Here is a 21,637-nt window from a genome sequence, read left to right as displayed (position 1 = left end):
GGGGTGAGGGTTTGACTAGCACTGGAGAAGTGACCATCATCTCCCAGTCATCAGAGAAAGTGGACCTACCACGGCCCGTGGCAGAGCCAAGAACAGACCCAAAGATGCTCACCAGATAAATCATCTGGGCGGCAGAGAGTAGACAGCAATGTGAGTTTCTAGGGTCTATGAAAAAAAAAAAAAGTACTTCTAGGGCTGCAGGGGTGAGTTCCTTTGTCCAGTTTAGCTCATGGGTCCCAAATGACAACGCCTCACCCTGCGCCTGACTTACATAGAACCACCCTGTCCTAAAGCTAGAGCATTTGCCCTCAGAAGACCTCAAAGTGATATTAGAGCCAATTACATTTTTCCGCCTTTTTTTTTTTTTTGGTTATTCTAGCAACTACACTCACTCATATGTAGGCTCATCCAGAAAAAAAAAAAAAAAAAAAAAAAAAGACGGGGCGCCTGGGTGGCGCAGTCGGTTAAGCGTCCGACTTCAGCCAGGTCACGATCTCGCGGTCCGCGAGTTCGAGCCCCGCGTCGGGCTCTGGGCTGATGGCTCGGAGCCTGGAGCCCGTTTCCGATTCTGTGTCTCCCTCTCTCTCTCTGCCCCTCCCCCGTTCATGCTCTGTCTCTCTCTGTCCCAAAAATAAATAAAAAACGTTAAAAAAAAAAAAAAAAGAAAGAAAGAGAGAGAGAGAGAGAGAGAGAGAGAGAGATGCTCTTTAATAGAATCCATAGCTTTTTTTCAGAGAAGCAATCAAGTCAGCCAGATGTGGCGAAATAAACCTTGTCATCAACGGAGGAAGCAAGCCCTCGCCAACTGTCTTCGCATCCATCTATTCAGGCGTTGTGAGGGATGGTCACAATGTTCACGTCAACCTAGCCTCCACATTCAAGTTCATTTATCCTCATTTCTTTCTCCAAGGCACCTTTCAAGCAGAGTATGCTGGTGCTTGTGCGTGCATAAATGTGTTTATATATTTGTGTGGGTTTCGCAGTCTGAGTATCAGTGCTTCTGGAATATGCCTAATGTTTCTTCGGAAAAGACATCAGAGGAAAAAGAAATTGATATTTCTGGGAATCATGCTCTTATTCCACCTACCCGTCTAGTTGACTCTCTAATTTTAAGCCTAATTTTAATCAAAGACGTTGAATAGCTCTGCTTTTATGATTTAAATGGACTTTCAAATTGGGATTTAACCATTGGATATAACGAAGTGGGTGGACCTCAGTCTTCAGAGGAAAAAGAATAAACGTACTGAAGGCTGTAATTAAAATTTTCCGTTTGCCTCCAACCCTCTCAACGCAATTATTGTCAAACTTGAAATATCCAGCGCCCAGATTCAAACCTCAAGTTCTGCAAAGAGCTTTCCGTGCGAGTGGTAGGGGGTGGCGCTGAAAACATTCCAGAAAAGGCAGCTGAAATCATTTTGGTAGAAATCCGGTTCCCCTGGACGCGCACGGAACACCCTGATGTGTATTAAATTCAAAGTACACCAGTAGTTAGAGAACATTTGGTTAAGCAATTTCCTTGAACAGAGACAACTGAAATACCTTTGTGAAGTCCCCATTCTATAATGCAAATGCTTCAGCTCCTAGGGGTCCACGTGGAGGAATCACTGAGGAAGTCCTAAAGGTGATTAAGTCCTAAAGAAATAACAAAGGAAAACTTCAATACAGAACAACGTGGATATATTTACCAGTTACTCAAGCCCCCAAACTTAGAGTCATCCTTGACCCACCTTGTCTATCACACCCAGGGACAGGATCCAAGGTCTCTGGGGCCTGAAGCATATGCAGTGGGGCTCTTAAGGAAAACAAAACAAAACAAAACAAAACAAAACACAAAACATTTTTTTTCTTTGCGGGCTTTCCAAAAACAAGCTAATGAAAGGACCCAGAGGCCTCACAGTGAATTCTCCTCCGTGCACACTATATTCTTAACTTTAAAAAAAAAAATTTTTATGTTTATTTATTTTTGAGAAAGAGAGAGAGAGAGTGCAAGCAGGGGAGGGGCAGAGAGAGAGGGAGACACAGAATCCCACGCAGGCTCCAGGCTCTGAGCTGTCAGCACAGAGCCTGACACAGGGCTCGAACCCAACAACCGTGAGATCATGACCTGAGCCAAAGTCAGACGCTTAACCGACTGAGCCACCCAGGAGTCCCACTATATTCTTAACTTTATGTTAAGAATCCAACCTCTTTCCCATCTCTCCCCTACTATCCTGGCCCCAACTACTTTCATTTGGTTCTTGAACTACTAAAATATTCCTATGTCTTCCCTTGTGCCTTTATAGTCCGTTCATCCCATAGGCAAGCAAATTAGATCGTATTGGAGGGTTGGCTCAAAAACTCCAACCTCATCTAATGTTGTTCTCTGTAAGCCCCTTACTATGCTTTTCAGGGTCCTGCTCTATCCCACCACTCTGTGCCTCTTGGACCAAGTTGCCTTCCACACAGCTACTTACTCCTTTCTTACAAAGGAGGATTCCTTGCTGTTTTGGGAACCTGCCAAACATGCCTCTAGGCCTTTGCATACTTCCCTCGGGTTGATTCTTCAATGTCTGCACCTTTGCAGACTATTCAGCATAAAACAGCAGCACATCCTATCCTCCTAGTTTTGGGTTTTCTACATGCTTAGTCTCATTTGGCACACATTTATTTGTTTTGTTTTCCTCTGTCTTCCAGACTGTAGGCTCTACGAGGGTAGGGATTTTCCTTTATTCATTGCTGGGCCCCATGACATCTAACAGGCCCTTAATAAACATTGGTAGAAAGAAGATGACATTAGGTTAATCGTGATGTCACTGGCTAAGAAAAATTATTTCATGGATATGGTGGAGTGCCTCCTGGATGTTAAGTCTAAAGTGACAGATTCTTGGGGCGCCCGGGAGGGTTCAGTCTGTTAAGCCTCCGACTTCGGCCCAGGTCAGGATCTCACAGTTCCGGGGGTTCCAGCCCCGCGTGAGGCTGTGTGCTGACAGCTTGAAGCCTGCTTCGGATTCTGTGTCTCCCTCTCTCTCTGCCTCTCCCCAGCTCATGCTCGCACTGTCTCTGTCAGAAGTAAATAAACTTAAAAAAAATTAAGAAAAAATAAAGTGACGGATTCTTAAATTATCATTACACTTTGCAAATAAATGCCTACTTGTTGATGGAGAAGAGGATAAGCCCTAGGAATTACCCACCTAGAACAGGACCCCCCCCCCCCTTTTTTTTTATTTCGGATATGGTTTTGCACACGTTACCAAAATTAAAATGCACTAATTTTTCAATCAAGTTTCACTCTATTTCACTACGTTATCTTTCTTTCATGTTCCAGAAAGGCCAGAAAAATTTCACAGACTGCAAAGACAAAACAGTTTCTTTCAATAGGTATTTTCTCAGACCGGGAGCATAAATCGGCTGCTCATTTACTATGAGATTTTACTTCTCCGTGTAAGGTAGCCGAGCGCCTCCCCTCCCCCCAAGCCAGGTGCCTCCGATCCCCCCCACCCCCTTCATTCCCGAGGTCTCTCCAGGAGGAAGTGAGTTCAAAGTGGAGCCTACGGCAGTGCATTTGAACAGCCCGTGCGTCGGGCTGTTGGTCAAAACGATACGGCCGATGGAGAAGAGTCTCTCGGATGTGCCCTGGTCCCCCCTCCACAAGGATGCTCTCTGGGCTGCAGCTGTCCTTGAGCACAAGGGTCTGAATGCCTTCAGCTGGGGAGGCGTCCCGGTGTTTGGGGGGGGGGGGTGCGGGGTACAGGATTTCCAAGAGTCTCTAAAGAATTTTCCCACCGAAGCTCCCCTTGGAAGCTGACACGTCTCAGGAGCCCGGCTCCCTCGCATCAGGTCTCCACTTACCCGGAGACAAATACGCCCGCTTTGAAAGCTATCAACGGTGGCCCCGGGAGGTCGCGTCCGCCCTGGAGCTCGGCTTCCGGTCCTCTCGGTGTCAGTTAAAGCTCCAGGGGGTGAACGCGGTAGTCAACTGCTCATTCATTCAACAAATATTTATTGAGCGCCCGCTGAGTGCCAGGCACTGGGGGTGCCCGGGGCCCGGCAGGCAGCTCCCGAACGCATTCTAGTTCCCCCCGAGGCGCGGCGCGCGCAGTGGCAGCGACCCCCGCACTCCGCGCCCACCCGCCGCCGGCCCTCCCGACGCCCCCCGGGATCCAGCCTCGAGGGTTGAATCCGGGTGAGGAAGGCGGGGAAAAGCGCCAAACACCGAGAGGAAAAAACAAAACAAAACAAAAAAAACAACCCTCTGAGCCCAGTGGGCCCCGGGAAGCCGCTCCCGGGAAGTGCGCGAGGCGGAGCCGGGGGAGCGCGGAGCCCCGGGGCGGGCGGGAGAGGCCGGGCGCCCGCGGGTCGGGGCGCGGAGGCGGCCCCGGGCGGGCGGAGGGCGCGGCCGGCGGGAGGGGCCGGGGCGGCGCCGGGAGGGGCGCGCACGGCGGCGCGGCCGCCCGGCCCAGCAGGTGACCGCGGGCCGGGGCCGAGCCGGAGCGAATCCCGCGCGGGGCGGCGCGGCGCGGCGGGGAGACGGCTCGCGGGGTCGGCGAAGTTTGCCGGAACATGGCGGAGGAGCCCGGGGCGCGCGGGAGCGCGGCGCGGCGGCGGCCGGGTCCCCGGGAGCTGTAGCCGCCGCAGCCGCCGCCGCCGCCGCCGCGGGGCGAGGTCGCCGCCATGGCCCGCTGGATCCCGACCAAGAGGCAGAAGTACGGGGTCGGTGAGTGCTCGCCCCACCCCGGCCGCCGCGGAGTTCGCGGGGGCGGCCCTGCCCGGCGCAAAGTTGGGCGGCTGGGTACGCGTGCTGCCCGGGAGCGGGGTCGGGTCCCCGCTGCCCTCGCGGGCGCGGGCGGGGCTCGGCTCCCGCGGCGGCCGTTCCCCGAGGGGGACGTCGCTCCGGGTCTGGGGAATCGGAGTGGCTGGAAGTGCACTCGGGCTCCGGGACTGGAAATCCGGCTCCCGAGTCCAAAGCGCCAGCGCTGGGCACGGGCGAGACGTCAGAAAAAAAAAAAAAAAAAAGAAAGAAAGAAAGAAAGAAAAAGGAAAAAACAAAACGAGCGCTCGCCTGCTGTCGGTTTGGGGCACCGGGCTGGGCGCTCGCGTCTCTCCTCCCCAGCCTTGGGGTTTCATTGAGTAGTTTCTAACCCGCCGCCGTCGGCAGAACGCGGGTGCCGCTCGCGGACCCAGGGCTTTCTGCCTTCTCCCTCCCTGGGCTCTCTCGGATGCCCCAGAGTGAGGAGTTGGGGATTAGAGAGCCACCTGCCCCCCTTTCCTCCAGGGACTGGGACCTTGGTAACAGTTGGAAACTGAATGGGAGACCGAAGTTGTGGGGGGGGGGGGGGGGACGTGAGGGAAGAGACAGGAAGTGTGTGACCAGGGATGGGGGTGCCTGCCCCCGGGGGCTGATCGTGCAGACGCCCGTCCTCAACGGAGCGTGCCCCGAGCGGGTGGAAGACTGCCTTCCGAGCCCCGGGTGTCATCGTGGGAGGAGATGAGGATATTTTAGTAAGAAAACTTTGACAGGTCCTGGCTAGGCACTCGGCATTCCTAAACGGCGGTGCTGGAGAGCCCCCCACCACCCGCGGAGGGGTTGCTGTCGTGTCGTTTTGGACCCGAAACACTGGCTGTGCCTGGTTTTGAGCCAGATGAAAAACCGTGGTCCTTGCAGTGTTTATCCCGCAGTGAGGTTGCTGAGGTCTCCTGGAAACGCTGCCCTTCGCGGGGCGATTCCCTAGAATAGACACAGTGGTGCGTGTTGAGGATTTTATCACTTCCTCGCAGCTTCATTCATTTGGCCTATTTGTAATTTAATCTTACCACCTGAGTCCCTTCCCTGCCGCCGTGTTTCCCTCGCCTCGGTTAGTAGTGAGTGGTCCCCGAACCTGGTCGGTGCTTCTGTGCTATTCTGTGCTTTCTGACAGTGAAGTCCTTTTCGGAGATAAGCTTAGCAGCCTCTGGGTGCTTTGCAACTCTGTAACCACGAGTCAGTTACAAAAACAACAAACACGCCCTCTAACATTCACTATACAGTGTTCTTAATTGTGACCTTTTATGTGTGTATGTCCCTGCATATATAATAATATATACTGTGTGTGTGTGTGTGTATTGCCTCTATTACAAAAAAAACTTTTCTCCCTCTTAAATTTTATTTAGAATCATTGCACTCTCCCGTGGCAACTCAGAAATGAGTGGGTGTTTCTTCTGCCGACACTACCTGGTCCTAATTTGGTCATGAGGCTTCAGACAGGTGCCAGTTAGTTAAGTAACCAGTATTATGGGAGTGAAATGATTGAAATAGATGGAATCAATGTCTTTATTTTTGAGTGTTACAGAGTACTACTAAATTAAAGCATATTCAGCAATGAGTAATTATCAGTTCTTACAAAGTTATCACTTCTAATTTTGTATAACAGGAACCCCAACTATCATGACTTTCATGTAATGAATGCAACCACACCCCCTACATTTTTTTTTTCGTTTTTTAAAGTTTATTCATTTTGAGAGAAACAGATATAGTGAGAGTGGGGAGGGGCAGAGAGAGAGGGAGACAGAGACTCCCAAGCAGGCTCCTCTCGGATGGTGGGGCCGTCCGTCACAGGGCTCGAACCCACGAAACCTGGAGATCATGACCTGAGCTGAAACCAAGAGTTGGACATGTAACCGGCTGAGCCACCCAAGCACCCAAATGTTTTAATTGCCATAGTCATAGGAGCAACTGTGATATGTTTTCTTTTTAATGTATGTTTCTTCCTGTTGTGGCGTCGGGTTACCCAGTTATTTATCATCAGTCAAGAAAAGTATGTGAATTGCATTTCGAGGGCAAAAGGGGTAGCAGAATAATTTGGCACACTTATTTTACTAGACATAATAGATTCTGATTAATCTTGGCTTGACAAAAGGACCCACTGTTAGGCAGATTAGCCGAGAAGATAAATCACTATTGTTTATTCCTAAAACCCCCTGTTGTTCCTAACACCTCCCTCCCTGCTTAGAAGCCTTCCTTGGCCTACAGGGTAAAGTCTAAATTGAGCCCAACTTTCAAGGTTGTGATAATCTGGTTCAACCTGTCTCCACCAACCTTTTATCTCTCATGGCTTCTTTCATTAACTCACCACTGCAGACACTGCCCTTCTTTGCTCTTGTGCAATATGCAGCGGAGAATCTCTCCTTTGGGACTTTGCTCCCTTCCTCATGCCCACCCCCCCTTCCGTCCAGAGGGCCCGCCCACGTGTGCACCATCCCTAATCCAACTTTTCCTCAGGGTTCAAGTCCATTGCCACTGCCTCCTCCAGGGTTGGCATCCTCCAGACCTTCCCAAACCTTCAGGCCTCTCCTTATAGTCGTTACATTGCACCATGTTTTAAGTATCCTTTTACCCTTGGGTTCAATGAATCAGAAGGTTATGGCTTTGTATCCCAGTCCCAATACCAGGTATGGAGCATGTAGTCATAACGGCTTGTCCTTGGTGTTGAGGTGACGTTATGAAGCCCTAACCTACTTTCTGTGATGATGTAATGCAGTTTCTCAACCCCCTCCCCCACCCCCGCCAATCCACCACAATATGAGGGTTTTTTGGTTCAGTTAAACGTGCGAAGTGACAGCCTTCCGTCCGTCTTTATCTTTGCAAGTGAAAAAATGTGCTGTTGAATAAATAAGGAAGCATAGAGTAGACAGACTCATTTAAATATAATTAGGAAAATTGGCTTGTTGGACTTTTCTGGGGATAGTCATCACTTACAAATGTCTGCTGGTCGGGTTGCGTTTCTGGGTGAAGGAAACCATATGATAGCCATTTTGAAGCATTTTAATGACTCACAGCTACTTTGATCTTCATTTGGATTTTGCTCAGTGAAGTTAGCAGTCTCTACTCTTACATTATCTTGGTGCCACTGTTCGCTGCTCCTGACATAGCCTAGATTTTTCTATGGGGACTGAAATGCAATCTGTCTGGGCTTTCTTAGTTCTTAAACATAGCTCTGTTGGCTCAGTCTCTAGCATTAGGAGGGCCTAAATGACCCATGTGTGTTATCTGTGTCATCAAGTGAGAGGACAAGTAGACTTCTTCTTTAAAGTTCTAGTCCATTAGTATCCCAGTGCGAAGTGCTCTGTGCCAAGTGCTTAGAAACAGGGTGCTTTTCCCCATAGCCTTAGAAAATTCTCTTCCGTACTTTTCTTTCTTGCTTTCTTTTCCTTTATTCTTTTTTTTTTCCTCTTTCTTTCTCGAATGTTATCTGTTTGACGATATGGGGGTACAAACCTTTTTATTTAGATTTAGTTTTTTTTTTTTTAAGTGTGTATTTGTTTTGAGATAGAGCCTGTGGGGGGGGGGCGGTGGGGGGAGCAGGGCAGGGAGAGAGAGAGAGAGAGAGAGAGAGAGAGAGAATTCCAAGCAGGCCTCTCACTGACAGTGGGAGCCCGACGCAGGGCTCAAACTCAGGAACTGTGAGATCATGACCTGAGCCAAATCAAATAGTCAGACGTTTGACTGAGCCACCCAGGAGCCCCACTTTTATTTAGATTTAAGGCAAACATTAGTGATATATACCCAGGTTCACTCTTCTGATTATGGAAAGATTTGTGTTTAAATCTTTTATTTATTTATTTTTTTATATATATTTATAATTTTTGAGAGACAGAGTGAGACAAAAGTGAGAGTGGGGGTTCCACGGGATCGATCCAAAGCAGGCTCCAGGCTCTGAGCTGTCAGCACAGAGCCTGACGCAGGGCTTGGGGCTCAAACCCACAGACCGTGAGATCGTGACCTGAGCTGAAGTCGGACGTTCAACCGACTAAGCCACCCAGGTGCCCCCGATTTGTGTTTAAATCTATTCCAAACAAGCCATTTATATCAATAACAGTCCCAAATTGTATTGATCGTGGATTTTTTTTTTTTTTTGCAGACTCATTATTGTTTGTTTATTTGTGATCTATATCATTATAATGTGATAAAAGATACTGTGGGAGAATCTTTGCTTTCACCATTAGCTCTTCATCTGTTTGGTGCAGCCTGGCCCCATTAATCTAAAAGCATTCAGCTCAGTCGAGTAGACTCTCAGATCCTGGTGTAAAAATTGAAAACAGATTCTTGCAGCTGTTTGTTAATGGATTCAGGTGTGCTGTGGGTTCCTGTCCTGCTCTTGAGGGGAGGGTCTCAGAGAATAAATAGTCCGGTTTCCTTTTAAAGAGAAGAACTTGGTGTCTAAAGAGGTAAAGTGAATTGCTTAACACCGGGCAGCCTTTTGATTGCATAAACTCCTTAGGCCATCTGGTTAAGCCAGTGGATCGTTTTCTTAGAATAAAGTCACCTATGAAGGATTGAAAATGAAACTCAGTTGTATTGAAAGACAGCTGTCAAGATATTTTTCCAAATTTGTGATGTTGTAATATATGTGCTTATTATTAATCCACTAAATAACAAGACCTAGTTGCAGGTCTAATAACTACTATACTTTTGAATTAGTGATGAGCATATATGGTGTTTCCAGATATCTGCCGTAAACCATGATACGATCTGAAAACACCTCCGGTTTCAGTTGGTGCCCGTGGGGGTCTATTGTGTACGGTCATCATTAAAGTGATGGCTGAGTGTCAGAAAATAGAGCTGCGTTTTTTCCCCTTTTCAAGTCCGTGGATTTCTGAATTTGAACACAGATGAAGAATCCTTGGCTGAAGATCACACAGCTAATTAGTTACGCAACCAGAATAAGCAACAACAGTAACACTTGTTGGTCATGTGTCTAGAGGAGGTATGATGCTGCTAGATACACAGCTGAAGAAGTCTTTGCCCTAAGGTGTTTGTGTTCTAACATTGAGGCTAAGAATGAAAGGAATAGAGAATTAATTTTTTTTTTCAATTTTTTTTTTAAACGTTTATTTATTTTTGAGACAGGGAGAGACAGAGCATGAACGGGGGAGGGTCAGAGAGAGGGAGACACAGAATCTGAAACAGGCTCCAGGCTCCGAGCTGTCAGCACAGAGCCCGACGCGGGGCTCGAACTCACGGACCGCGAGATCATAACCTGAGCCGAAGTTGGCCGCTTAACCGACTGAGCCACCCGGGCGCCCTAGAGAATTAATATTTATGATGAGTTTACTTTGCGACTGCTCTAAACCCTTTACTTCAGAATGTTCCAGGTACACGTGGGGGTCTTGGAGATATTTGCAGCGGGTTCATGAGACTAGAACTTTTTTGACAGTAATATTGAGCCTGTTATTGGCCTGTTTCACTGTACCCTCTCACGAGGATACAGTACAGCTTCCCAGAGACTACATGAAGTGTGATACCACAGTAGATTGAATGCTGAAGGCAGTGGGAGAATCCAGCTCCTTTCGTGAAGGCAGACGTTTAAGGATTTATTTACAAAGATGCAAAGCATTGCCGCTCCTAAGTGTTTTTGTTTAGAAAAGTGTTGTTATTTGGAAAAAATACATCTTCATAAAAAAAGGAGGTATTTTTGCTAACATGCATCAGGTTTATTATGATTATTTTATTTTATTTTATTTATTTTATTTTTTTAATTTTTTTTTCAACGTTTTTTATTTATTTTTGGGACAGAGAGAGACAGAGCATGAACGGGGGAGGGGCAGAGAGAGAGGGAGACACAGAATCAGAAACAGGCTCCAGGCTCCGAGCCATCGGCCCAGAGCCCGACGCGGGGCTCGAACTCACGGACCGTGAGATCGTGACCTGGCTGAAGTCGGACACTTAACCGACTGCGCCACCCATGCGCCCCTATTATGATTATTTTAAATTAAACAAGTGTAAAATGTCTGTTTTACTTTCTAATATGGTCAATACTGATAGATGTAACCCACATAAACAAAAGCTCTTTGGGGTTCTCAGTAACTTCTAAGAGTGAAAAGGGGTTCCAAGACCAAAAAGTCTCAGCTCTGCTTTTTTGCCTGTTATTCCCCTCAATCGAGATAATGCTGTGATTCTCCTGTTTTGTCCCCTTTTCCCGATAAGAAAACTGAGGTTCATGGAGGATGAATTTTTCATCTATGGCCGTGTAATCTACTCCATATGTTTCCCCAAACTTTAGTCGGTCATTGTTACCGTGATCTCTGCATGCCCAGGTCCCCCGGTGAAGCAGTTTCATGTCTGATGCCATCCACACACATTTGCCTCATCTGTTTTCCACTTCATCTTTTCTGTATGTTGCTGCCTTTTTTTTTTTTTTTCATTTTTACTTAAAACAATTATTGGAAGAGAAAATCAGACGTTGCTACCATTCAAGGAGGACCGGCAGCACGTGCCATAGAAAAAAGCAACTGTAAGAATAAAGTCAACAAAAATAAAACAGCAGTGTATTGGGCGTCTGGCAAGATACTGTCAAGGAGGGAGGAGGCTGATGCCCAGCTGAAATTTTCTCCACGACGTGATGTAGATTCTTATTATTTGTAGTAGTTGATGTTTTATAAAGCGGCCGGGAACACTGACTCGGCGAATACTGAACCATTGCTCTTAGGGAAAATTCAAGGTCAGGTTCCTGTGAGCCTCTGGTCACATTTTCATCATCTGGTCAGTACATACCTTATTTTATGTGTGTTTCTGTTTAAGATTTAAAGACCTTATGGGAATGCAAGCTGGTGCAGTCACTCTGGAAAACAACATTGAGGTTCCTCAAAAAATTAGAAATAGAACTACCATATGACCCAGCAGTTGCACTACTAGGTATTTATCCAAGGGATACGGGTGTGCTGTTTCAAAGGGACACATGCACCCCCATGTTTATAGCAGCACTATCAACAACAGCCAAAGTAGGGAAAGAGCCCAAATGTCCATCGATGGATGAATGGATAAAGATGTGGTGTGTGTGTGTGTGTGTGTGCGTGTGTGCGTGTGTATGCACACACAATGGAATATTACGTGCCAATCCAAAAGAATGAAATATTGCCATTTGTAACAACGTCATGGAACTAGAGTGTATTATGCTAAGTGAAATTAATCAGAGAAAGACAAATAGCCTATGATTTCACCCATATGAGAAATTTAATCTACAAAACAGATGAACGTAAGGGAAGGGAAGCAAAAATAATAAAAATCAGGGAGGGGGACAACACATGAGACTCTTAAATACAGAGAACAAACTGAAGGTTGCTGGAGGGGTTGTGGGTGGGGGGATGGGCTGAATGGTCAAGGGGCATTAAGGAGGACACTTGTTGGGATGAGCCCTGGGTGTTATACGTAGGGGATGAATCACTGGATTCTACTCCTGAAATCATTATTGCACATACCTAACTAACTTGGATGTAAATTTAAAAAGTTTTTTGGGGCGCCTGGGTGGCTCAGTCGGTTAAGCGGCCGACTTCGGCTCAGGTCATGATCTCGCGGTCCATGAGTTCGAGCCCTGCATCGGGCTCTGTGCTGACAGCTCAGAGCCTGGAGCCTGTTTCAGATTCTGTGTCTCCCTCTCTCTGACCCTCCCCCGTTCATGCTCTGTCTCTCTCTGTCTCAAAAATAAATAAAAACGTTAAAAAAAAAAGAAAGAAAAATGTTTTTTAAAAATTAAGAAAAAAGATTTAAAGACCTTATTTACTCTACATGGTTGATTACAAGATTGAACTCATGGCCACCAGCACTCTATCAACAAGCCTCAGTGAAGCTTATCTAACCATGTATTTTCTCCAGTAGACAAATGACAGCTTTTTTGCACTTACGAACACTACACAGCACTTCAGCACGGTGCTTGGGGTCCGTTTTATAATAGTGAAATCATTAACAAAAAGCACAAAGTGAAAAAAAAAATGGCACTAAATTTAAAACTGCACGTTTAAAAACTGCAAAAAATAAACTTGTTTACCGTACGAGGACTGAAACAAAAAGGCCAGCGGTCACCTCGTTCGACCTCAAATGGGAACTTGTGGGTTACGTTTTGCCCCTCTGCACACATCTGAGAGTGACCGTGGATGTGCCAGGAGTATTCATTTGGTGCCACATATACATTGTAGTAAGTAGGAGGATGCAGAAATACAGAATCTGCAAATAATAAGCATCAACTGTAGTTAGATAAAATAGAGAATTATAAATGGCATCAGTTAGAATAATCCCTCCTTAGATGCTTCTGAGAACCTTAGTTTAAGGTACTACATACTGTCTTTGCCCACGCCTTGCCTGCCCACACCTCTCAATGTCTATTGACATTTCTCTTTACTTCATATAATTGTATTTATTTGTATTTTAAAAATGTTTTACGTATTTTGAGAGAGAGAGCATGCACGAGCAGGGGAGGGGCAGAGAGAGAGAGAGACAGACAGACAGACAGAGACAGACACGGAGTCCCAAGCAGAGCCCGACACAGGGCTCGATCCCACAAACCATGAGATCATGACCTGAGCTGAAACCCAGAGTCGGGCGCTCATCTAACTGAGCCACCCAGTCGCCCCTGTCCTATTTATTTGAATGTGTTTACTGCCTGTCTCTCATACTAGAATGCGAGGTTATGCGGACAGGAACTTTGTCTTTTTCATCAGTGAACTCCAGTGCCGGCACATGGCCAACACTCAATAAATAAATGAAGTGATATATGAATGCTGAATCCATCATCTACCTAAATTTGTCTTGTCTGCTGTAAGAGGGAGTTTTCTTCAGGCTACAGAATATATTGCCATATGTATCCTTCCAGTGAGATGTAATAAAAAATGGTGGGAAAAGGAACATTTAAATAATAGATAAAATAGATTTAATAAATTGCTTAAGCAGAGGGTTGTGTGAACATTGTGGTGTGGGAGAGGAATTGAAATCCTAAATGATGCCTTGTTAGATAGGAAGGGAAAATGGAAATAGTCCTCCCCCCTCCCCCTCCCCCTCCCCCTCCTCCTTCTTCTTCTTCTTCTTCTTCTTCTTCTCCTTCTCCTCCTCCTCCTCCTCCTCTTCCTCCTCCTCCTCCTCCTCCTCCTCCTCCTCCTTCTCCTTCTCCTTCTTCTTCTTCTTCATTATTTGTGGAGGCTTCCAGGAGGAAGGTGCATTGTAGGATTGGCTAAGTGGAAAGAAAAAGCTTGACCGCTGTGGTAAATAGGGTTTAGGAGGTTCTGAGTCATTGGATTAGCGCTTTCATGAGCACGTGAGTCGAGGGAGAAAACGACATGGAATCTAGTGAAAGAAACAACGCTTTTAAACTCATTTGTTCCTTCTATTACTAAAAAGGAGTTGAGGTCCGTTACAATAAGGACAGTATATATTGTACACAGGGTAATTAAAAGAAAAAGATACGAGATCCCTAGTAATGTGGTGAGGAAGAAGCAATTTAGAGTATGGGCTCAGGGCTTTGCAGCAAAGGGAGTAGTTACTCAGGATTTAGTTTGTCCAGGTTTACAGAATGCTTTTTGTGGTAGTCATACCTTTCAACTTAAATGAACTCGTGGTCTCTCCTCATCTAAAAATTAAGAGACAGCCCAGTGAAGTTTGGGGGGAAAGGACTCAGATCTCATTGCAATGAAGTTTTCCATGAAGGGAAAATTTCCTAACTTCTAGTTCATTCCCAGCAATATTCAGTGTAACAACAATTACAGCTCTACACATACCAAATATTTTAGTACTGTCAAAAGAGTAAAAAAAAAAAAAAAAAAAAAAGGAACACAGATCACTTCTATTACCACTCATTTAAATTGAGAAGAAATCATGGAATTGTAATAGAATTTGACCTGTATCTGTGCCCAGGAAATTGACGAAGGTCCTCGGGTAGTTTGTACTTCAGGAAATTGACCGAGGTCACATAGTTTGTTCTTTGCTAAGTGTTTGAAAGGAGGGCAAAGTAGTTTTCGCCCTCATCAAATAGGTTAAACCACTCATGAAATGTCTCCTGTCTGTGGGTGTTAAAGGGTGTAACAAATCCTTTGGGAGCCCTTTGACATTGGTTTATAAGTCACCCCCAGCATACTTTAGGAGTAACGGTCTTTTCTTTTTAAGTTTAAAAAAGTGCTTTTGAGATCAAGCTAAGAAATGAGTTTGAAGTAGAGATTTGGGTGAGCAAGGGAAAGCAGAGGATGGCTGTGTTAATTTTATTTTTTGCAAGTGGTGGCCAGGCCACGTCCTCTGGGAGCCTGGGCTGGCAGCCGGGACTCCACCGATTGTCTGAATTGCTGGCAACCAGCTCCCAAGCAAGAGACAAGAGTGGTCTTTGTCCTCCACAAAGCTCTATGCCATCGCAAAGCTGCTATTGTTCCAATGGCTTGATATTCATGGATCCACCTTTCCAGATTGTGCCATTTGCTCCTGCTTTTCCACACCCCATTAAACTCTGGGACTGTTCATGTCAGATGCCATATTTGGGCCCCCCAGGTGCCCTAAGAATCCCAGGTAACTGTTCTATGTTTTACAATAACTTGAGGAAAAGAAATCATAGCAGAGATAAATTCCCTCTTGAAAATAGCTCTTTGCTGACTCAGCCAAGGTGAGTAAGAGTGCATCCCGCTGACTGGTTTGTTACCTACGTACCTGGGGCAGGATGTGCTATATACTTTGTGTGAGCCTGAAGCAATAGGGTTCTCGCTCCTCAGACTTTCCTGCTGGAGATCGGTTATAAGTCATAACACAGTTATAAAAATCTGGCAGCTTTGCCCTTTTGTGTGTAGAATCATAAAATATTAAGGGCTGGATTCTCTATGCATCCATCACCTCTTGGCTAACACCCTCATTTCATTGGAAAAATATGCCCCGGAGGTATAAAGTGAGTAACCGGAATCACACCGCTACTAGCCAATGTGTGTTTCAGCCTGCTGTCTTCCGGCTGCTTCCTTTCTCTTTATAACTGGATAGCGCACATGTCTTTATATGTCTGCTTAGGGATCTGACAAGTCGTTGTATCCTGCTCAGTCCGAAAGGGAAAATGCCTGTCTTCCCTGTGGTTTTTCTAGGTGGAGGTTTTGGTGTAAATAAGATCTACCTATGAAATCATCTTCTCCCCCTTTTTACTGAGATATAATTGATATATAACATGACGGTAGTTTCGCGTGTACCACGTAAAGTGTATATATCGTGAAAGGATCACCACAGTAAGTCTCGTTAACATCCATCCAACTGTAACACAGCGTTACAAGTTTTTCCTTGTGATGAGGGCTTTTAAGATCTACTCTCAACTTTCAGCATTTTAAAAAAAATTTTTGTGTTATTTTAGGAAAATGTTTATTTTGGGGGTGTCTGGGTGGCTCAGTTGTTAAGCGTCTGACTTTGGCCCAGGTCATGATCTCGCAGTTTGTGAGTTTGAGCCCCGCATCAAGCTCTGTGCTGGAAGCTTGGAGCCTGGAGCCTGCTTTGGATTCTGCGTCTCCCTCTCTCTTTCTCCCCCGCTCATGCTCTGTCTCTCTCTCTCTCTCTCTCTCTCTCTCTCTCTCTCTCAAAAAAAAAAAAAAAAAAGTGTTGAGAGAGAGTACGAGCTGTAGAGGGGCAGGCGGGAGGGGAGAGAGCATCTCAAGCAGACTGTGTGCTGTCCGTGCGGAACCTGATGTGGGCCTCCATCCCACGAAACGTGAGATCATGACCTGAGCCAAAATCAAGAGTCGGATGCTTCGCCGACTGAGCCACCCAGGCTCCCAGACAATACAGTATTCTTAACTGTAGTCATTATGCTGTACATGATATCCCCAAGTCTTATTTTAGAATCAGAAGTTTGTGCCTTTCAATCACCACCCATCCCCCCCCCTCTGGCAGCTACCAGGTTCTTCTCTGTATGTATGAGTTCCTTTTGTTTTGTTTTGTTTTGTTTTAGGTTCCACATCCAGGTGAGATCATACAGTATTTCTCTTTCTCCGTCGGACTTACTTCACTTAGCAGAATGCCCTCAAAGTCCACCTGTGTTGCCGCAAATGATAGAATTTCCTTCTTCTTCTTTCTTTTTTGTTTTTAATGGCTGGATGATATTCCTGTGTGTGTGTCAGATTTTCTTTATCCATTCATCTGTCAGTGGACACTTAGGTTGTTTCCAGATCTTGGCTATTGTAAATACTGCATGAAATATGGAGGTACAGATCATCTTTTCAGGCTAGTGTTCCTTTGAATGAGTACCCAGAAGCTGGATTATATGGTACTTCTATTTTTAATTTTTGAGGAACCTCCATTCTGTTTTCCATGCTAGCTGTGCTAATGCACATTCCCACCAGCAGTACGCAAGACTTCTCCTTTCCCCACACCTCCTCACCAATATTTACTCCTTGTCTTTTTGATAATAACATTCTAAAAGATGTGAGATGATATCTCATCGTGGTTCTGATTGGCATTTCCCTGATGATTAGTGATGTTGAGCATCTTTTCCCGTGTCTCTTGGAATCTTCTTTGAAAAGAATTCAGCTCTTCTTTCAATTTTTTAATTTTCTTTTCTTCTTTTTTTTTTTTTTTTTTGGCTGCTGAGTTTATGAGTTCTTAATATGTTGCATAACCTATTAACAGATAGGTGATTCACAATTATTTTCTCCCATTTGGGTAGGTTGCCTTCTCATTTTGTTGATGGTTTTCTTTGCTGTTCTCCTTCCCCTTTTTACAAGTTCTGGGAAGGAAGTGTGTTTTGGAGGTTTGGGCCTGCAAAGTAGAAGTCACGCTGTGGGTTCCATGGTGGTCACGTATTAGGCCAGCGATGGGCCCGGTGGTCTTCGGTCCTCAGCACCATGGGTTTGACGTAATGTCAATTGCAAAACTAAAAAGTTGTGTGCCATTCTCACAACATGGCAGGCATGTTTGAGAATGAATGCTACTGGGGTTTCCCAAGTGTTGATGGGTGAAGGAAGAGTCATGTATTGATCATAAAGGATTATAATATTGACCTGGAAGTGAGAGAACATTGGCGTTTTTTAGACTTGTATTTTGAACAAAAAGACTTGACCTAGGAGAAATGTGAGTGAGGCTCCTTGCTGTCCTGGTGGATTCAAGTCCTCTTACACTGTTCTGATGGGAAAGGACAGCTTGGTACTGGGGAGGGGAAGCAGCCTCTTCTCAGGCAGAGAGCTGCTGTTGACTGCCTGTTGGAGCACACTCCTTCTGGAACAGCGGTGGAGTCTGTCTACCTGGTGTCTGGGGCACTCCAGCCAGGCTTTGAGCTTCTTTCTGAACAGGAGCAAATAAACAGAGAAGGCCTGCCCCTCACATCATGATAGCATGATTTGGTTTAGTTATTCCATCTCCCAGGATTCTGAGGCACAGTGGCTGTGAACTTACATGGCTGTATATGTTTTCTCAATCAGTGGATACCAGGAGCACAGTTACTCATTTATTGTCTTTAAAAAAGGAATCCGTGTCTCCCTCGTTCTCTGCCCCTTCCCCACTTGCCCTCTGTTTCTCTCTCAAAAATCAAACAAACAAGCAAGCAGACAAACAAACATATTGGTTAAAATAAAAACTGCGTATGCCCTTTGAGGTACAGTTCCTTTTCTGTGAGTTTGTCTTACCGATATACTGATACACGTGGGGAGTGATACATGGACGAGATTATTCATTAGGGCATTGTTCATAACAGAAACATGAAAACAAGTGTGAATCAGTTGGGGATGGGTTTAGTAATTTATAGCACATGCATACAGTGGAATACTATACCATTAAAAAGAATCAGGCTCAATGGCAAAGATAATGCTAGCATTTGGTGGTTAAAGGACAATCTCTTTAAGAAATGGTGCTGGGTCAGTTGGCAGTCTCTACTGAAAAAAAAAATGCACCGGCCCCCTATTTTATGCCAAAAAAAAAAAAAATTATTACTGGACCCCTACTTCATGCCATATAAAAATGATTCCAAATGTTTGAAAGGTAAAGACTTTCAGAAGGAAGGATAAGAGAACATCTTGACCTTGGAGCAGGCAGAGATTCTCAAAGGGACACAAAACACAGTAACTTAAAAAAAATTATACCAAGTCTCTTAAAATTCAGAAAACTTCTGCTCACAGAAGGACACCCTTAAGAGATTAAAAAGACACTGCACGGAGTGGAAGAAGACATTCCCAGCACACAGCTCTGACCAAGAGATCATATTGCAAACACGTAAAGAACTAGAAATCGGTAGAAGAATAACCCAATAGAAAAATGGGCGAAAGATGTGAATAGACACTTCATAAAACATGATATCCACATGTCCAGTAAACATTTGGAAGGGGGTCTGATTTCCATTTGTCATCAACCGAGATGTAAACACAATGGCAGACCACTGCAGCCCCACCCAGTGAGCAAGAGAAAACCAAATCCAACCAAACCATGGAGTCGTTCCAGCTCTTGGTGAGGGCGTGGGTGGGGCAACAGGAGGTCCATGTACGGGTGGGAGTGTACGTCGGGACAGCCATTTTGGAAAGCGGTTCAGGAGTTTCTATTAAAGTTAGGCGTAGACCTCCTCTGTGCAGTTTCACTGTTGGGGGGATGATAAGTTTCTTCAAAAAGACTTGTGTAGAGTCCTCGTAGCACACTATTTAAAATAGCCCCAAATTGGAAAACCCACGCATGCCCATCAGCAGTTGAGTGTGTACAAATTGTGTCCCCACCCGATGAAATCAATACTAAAGGGCAGTTGAGAATGAACGATTTACATGCACTCACAAAGATACGGCTAAACCTCACAAAAGGCTGCGTGAAAGAAGGCAAACGCAAAAGAGTACATATATTGTGTTACTGAATTTCTATAAATACCACTTCAGGCAAAACTCATTTGTTTCTAGAACTCAGGGTCGTGGTCCCTCTAGGTGTCACAGGGTGACAGGTGCGCTGGAAAGGAGAATGAGCAGGGCATGTAGGTTTTTGATAATGTCTGTTTCTTGATCTTGGTGGGTCTCAGTTGACGCGAGTTTAGTGCAATACACTTGTATGGCACGTGCATGTCCCGTGTACTAAACTGAAATAAACATTTTAGAAAGAAGAGATTGATACGGGCTGTTTCCAAGATAGATTTGAGTCAGAGGGCATGAAACAAAAAGTATACATAGTATTGATTTCATGAAGCAAATATTTACGCAGGACCCGCTATGTGTCAGGCACTGTTTAAGGCACTGAATGCAGCAGACAAACGTGTGTGTACTTGTAAATGCTAGACCACTTCTGAAAGTGTGTGTAGGAGATTGTCCATCAGTTGTTTCTTGGAAGGAGATGGTGGTCTGGGTGTCAGAAGTAGTGGGCTTTTATTAAATATTTTTGCACCTTGCAAAGTTTGTGCAATGTGGAATGATTATTAGTTTGAAATAATATATACGTTGGACTTAACGATCCTATGATTATTCATGTCATTTGTGACCTAAAGACAGCAACTGTTGTCACCTCTGTTTTAGGGATCTAGCAAAAGAAGCAGGCTATTTTGGTGGTTTGCCCCAAATCACACAGGATGTCTGGGCTGGTTTTGGCAATGAGGTCTTTGGCCCTGTCTCTCAAACTATGCCGACTCTTGCGTATTCTAGCAAAGATCTAACTTTATATGTCACTATATATAAGTGTTTAGTGTTGAGAGAGAGAGCATACAGGGGAGGGGCAGAGAGAGCGGGGGGGTGGGGTGGGGTGGGGTGGGGGGGACAGAGGATCCAAAGTGGGCTCTGTGCTGACAGCACAGAGCCCGGTGTGGGGCTCGAACCCGTGAACCATGATACAATGACCTGAGCCAGGGTCAGACACTGAGCCGACCGTGACACCCGGGCACCCCGCTGTTACTATATTCCTGATGACCATCTGTAATTTAGTATACTTTGCTTTCTACCATTCAGTGAATTACTTATAACACACTCCGTCTCCTTGTTTACAGTCAAAAACCAATCCTAAAACTGTGTTTCTGTTTAGGGCAAGGTGGCATTTTTGTGTTTACGCTAGCCTCCTCTCTTTATAATCCTAAAATTAAAAATTCGTAGAATCACCTCTCATTCATTTCAATCTGTCGATTGTCCTAAGGATCTCAATGACTGTTTTAGGGTGATAAACCATTAGTCTCCAGCTTTGACTCCTCTGTCTGTTCAAAGACAGTAAGGTGTGATGTCACCGTCTTTTTTGATAAGGCAATCAACCGTCCCGTGGCATACACAAAACTTGGTCTCGCATTACATAAAATAAAACATTCACTAACAGGGGCGCCTGGGTGGCGCAGTCGGTTAAGCGTCCGACTTCAGCCAGGTCACGATCTCGCGGTCCGTGAGTTCGAGCCCCGCGTCAGGCTCTGGGCTGATGGCTCGGAGCCTGGAGCCTGTTTCCGATTCTGTGTCTCCCTCTCTCTCTGCCCCTCCCCCGTTCATGCTCTGTCTTTCTCTGTCCCAAAAATAAATTAAAAAAAACGTTGAAAAAAAAAAAAAAACATTCACTAACAAAACAGAACGTTTATATACAATTATTTCTGTAGTTCAACAGCTTTACTAATGTGGTATGCCTTTTAAAAAAGTCAATCATATTCTGGGGCTTCTGGGTCGATCGGTCGGTTAAACATCCACCTCTTGATTTCACTCAGGTCACGATCTCACGGTTTGAGAGATTGAGCCCCGTGTCAGGCTCTGCGCTGCACGGAGCATGCTCGGGATTCTCTCTCACTCTCTGTCAGAATAAATAAATACACTTGAAATAAATCATGGTCTGAGTGAGTGAAGATTGTGGCGCAGACGTTGATTTGCTCAGCGACACATGGTAAGCTGACATCGGAGCCGTGGTTACTACGTTTAGTCGTGCAGACTATAGTTCATGCCCTGTGGCCAAGCCATGCGTACAATCAATTGTCAGGGTAGACACAAGAGCCGT

The 21,637-nt window shown here is 45.5% G+C and overlaps 2 protein-coding genes across 2 annotated transcripts in view; one reads left to right on the top strand and one right to left on the bottom strand.

The window, feature by feature from the left end:
- LOC131507961 (MAPK-interacting and spindle-stabilizing protein-like) overlaps positions 1-4,652 on the bottom strand; it is a 46,314-nt gene extending 41,662 nt beyond the window's left edge. The window contains exons 1-2 of the mRNA XM_058723299.1: positions 3,829-4,652; positions 1,540-1,632 (exon numbers count right to left, since the gene is read on the bottom strand). Of these exons, the coding sequence (XP_058579282.1) occupies positions 3,960-4,652 (693 nt within the window). The 3' untranslated portion in view covers positions 1,540-1,632; positions 3,829-3,959. The remainder of the gene's footprint in view (positions 1-1,539; positions 1,633-3,828) is intronic.
- Positions 4,496-21,637, top strand: part of DOCK5 (dedicator of cytokinesis 5) — a 221,546-nt gene continuing 204,404 nt past the window's right edge. Inside the window, exon 1 of the mRNA XM_058720274.1 lies at positions 4,496-4,693. Within this exon, the coding sequence (XP_058576257.1) occupies positions 4,651-4,693 (43 nt within the window). The 5' untranslated portion in view covers positions 4,496-4,650. The remainder of the gene's footprint in view (positions 4,694-21,637) is intronic.

Source organism: Neofelis nebulosa, chromosome 3 (assembly GCF_028018385.1).
Source record: "Neofelis nebulosa isolate mNeoNeb1 chromosome 3, mNeoNeb1.pri, whole genome shotgun sequence".
Lineage (NCBI taxonomy): Eukaryota > Metazoa > Chordata > Mammalia > Carnivora > Felidae > Neofelis > Neofelis nebulosa.
Note: the sequence above shows the minus strand (reverse complement) of the source record. Positions and strands in the feature narration are given on the sequence as shown.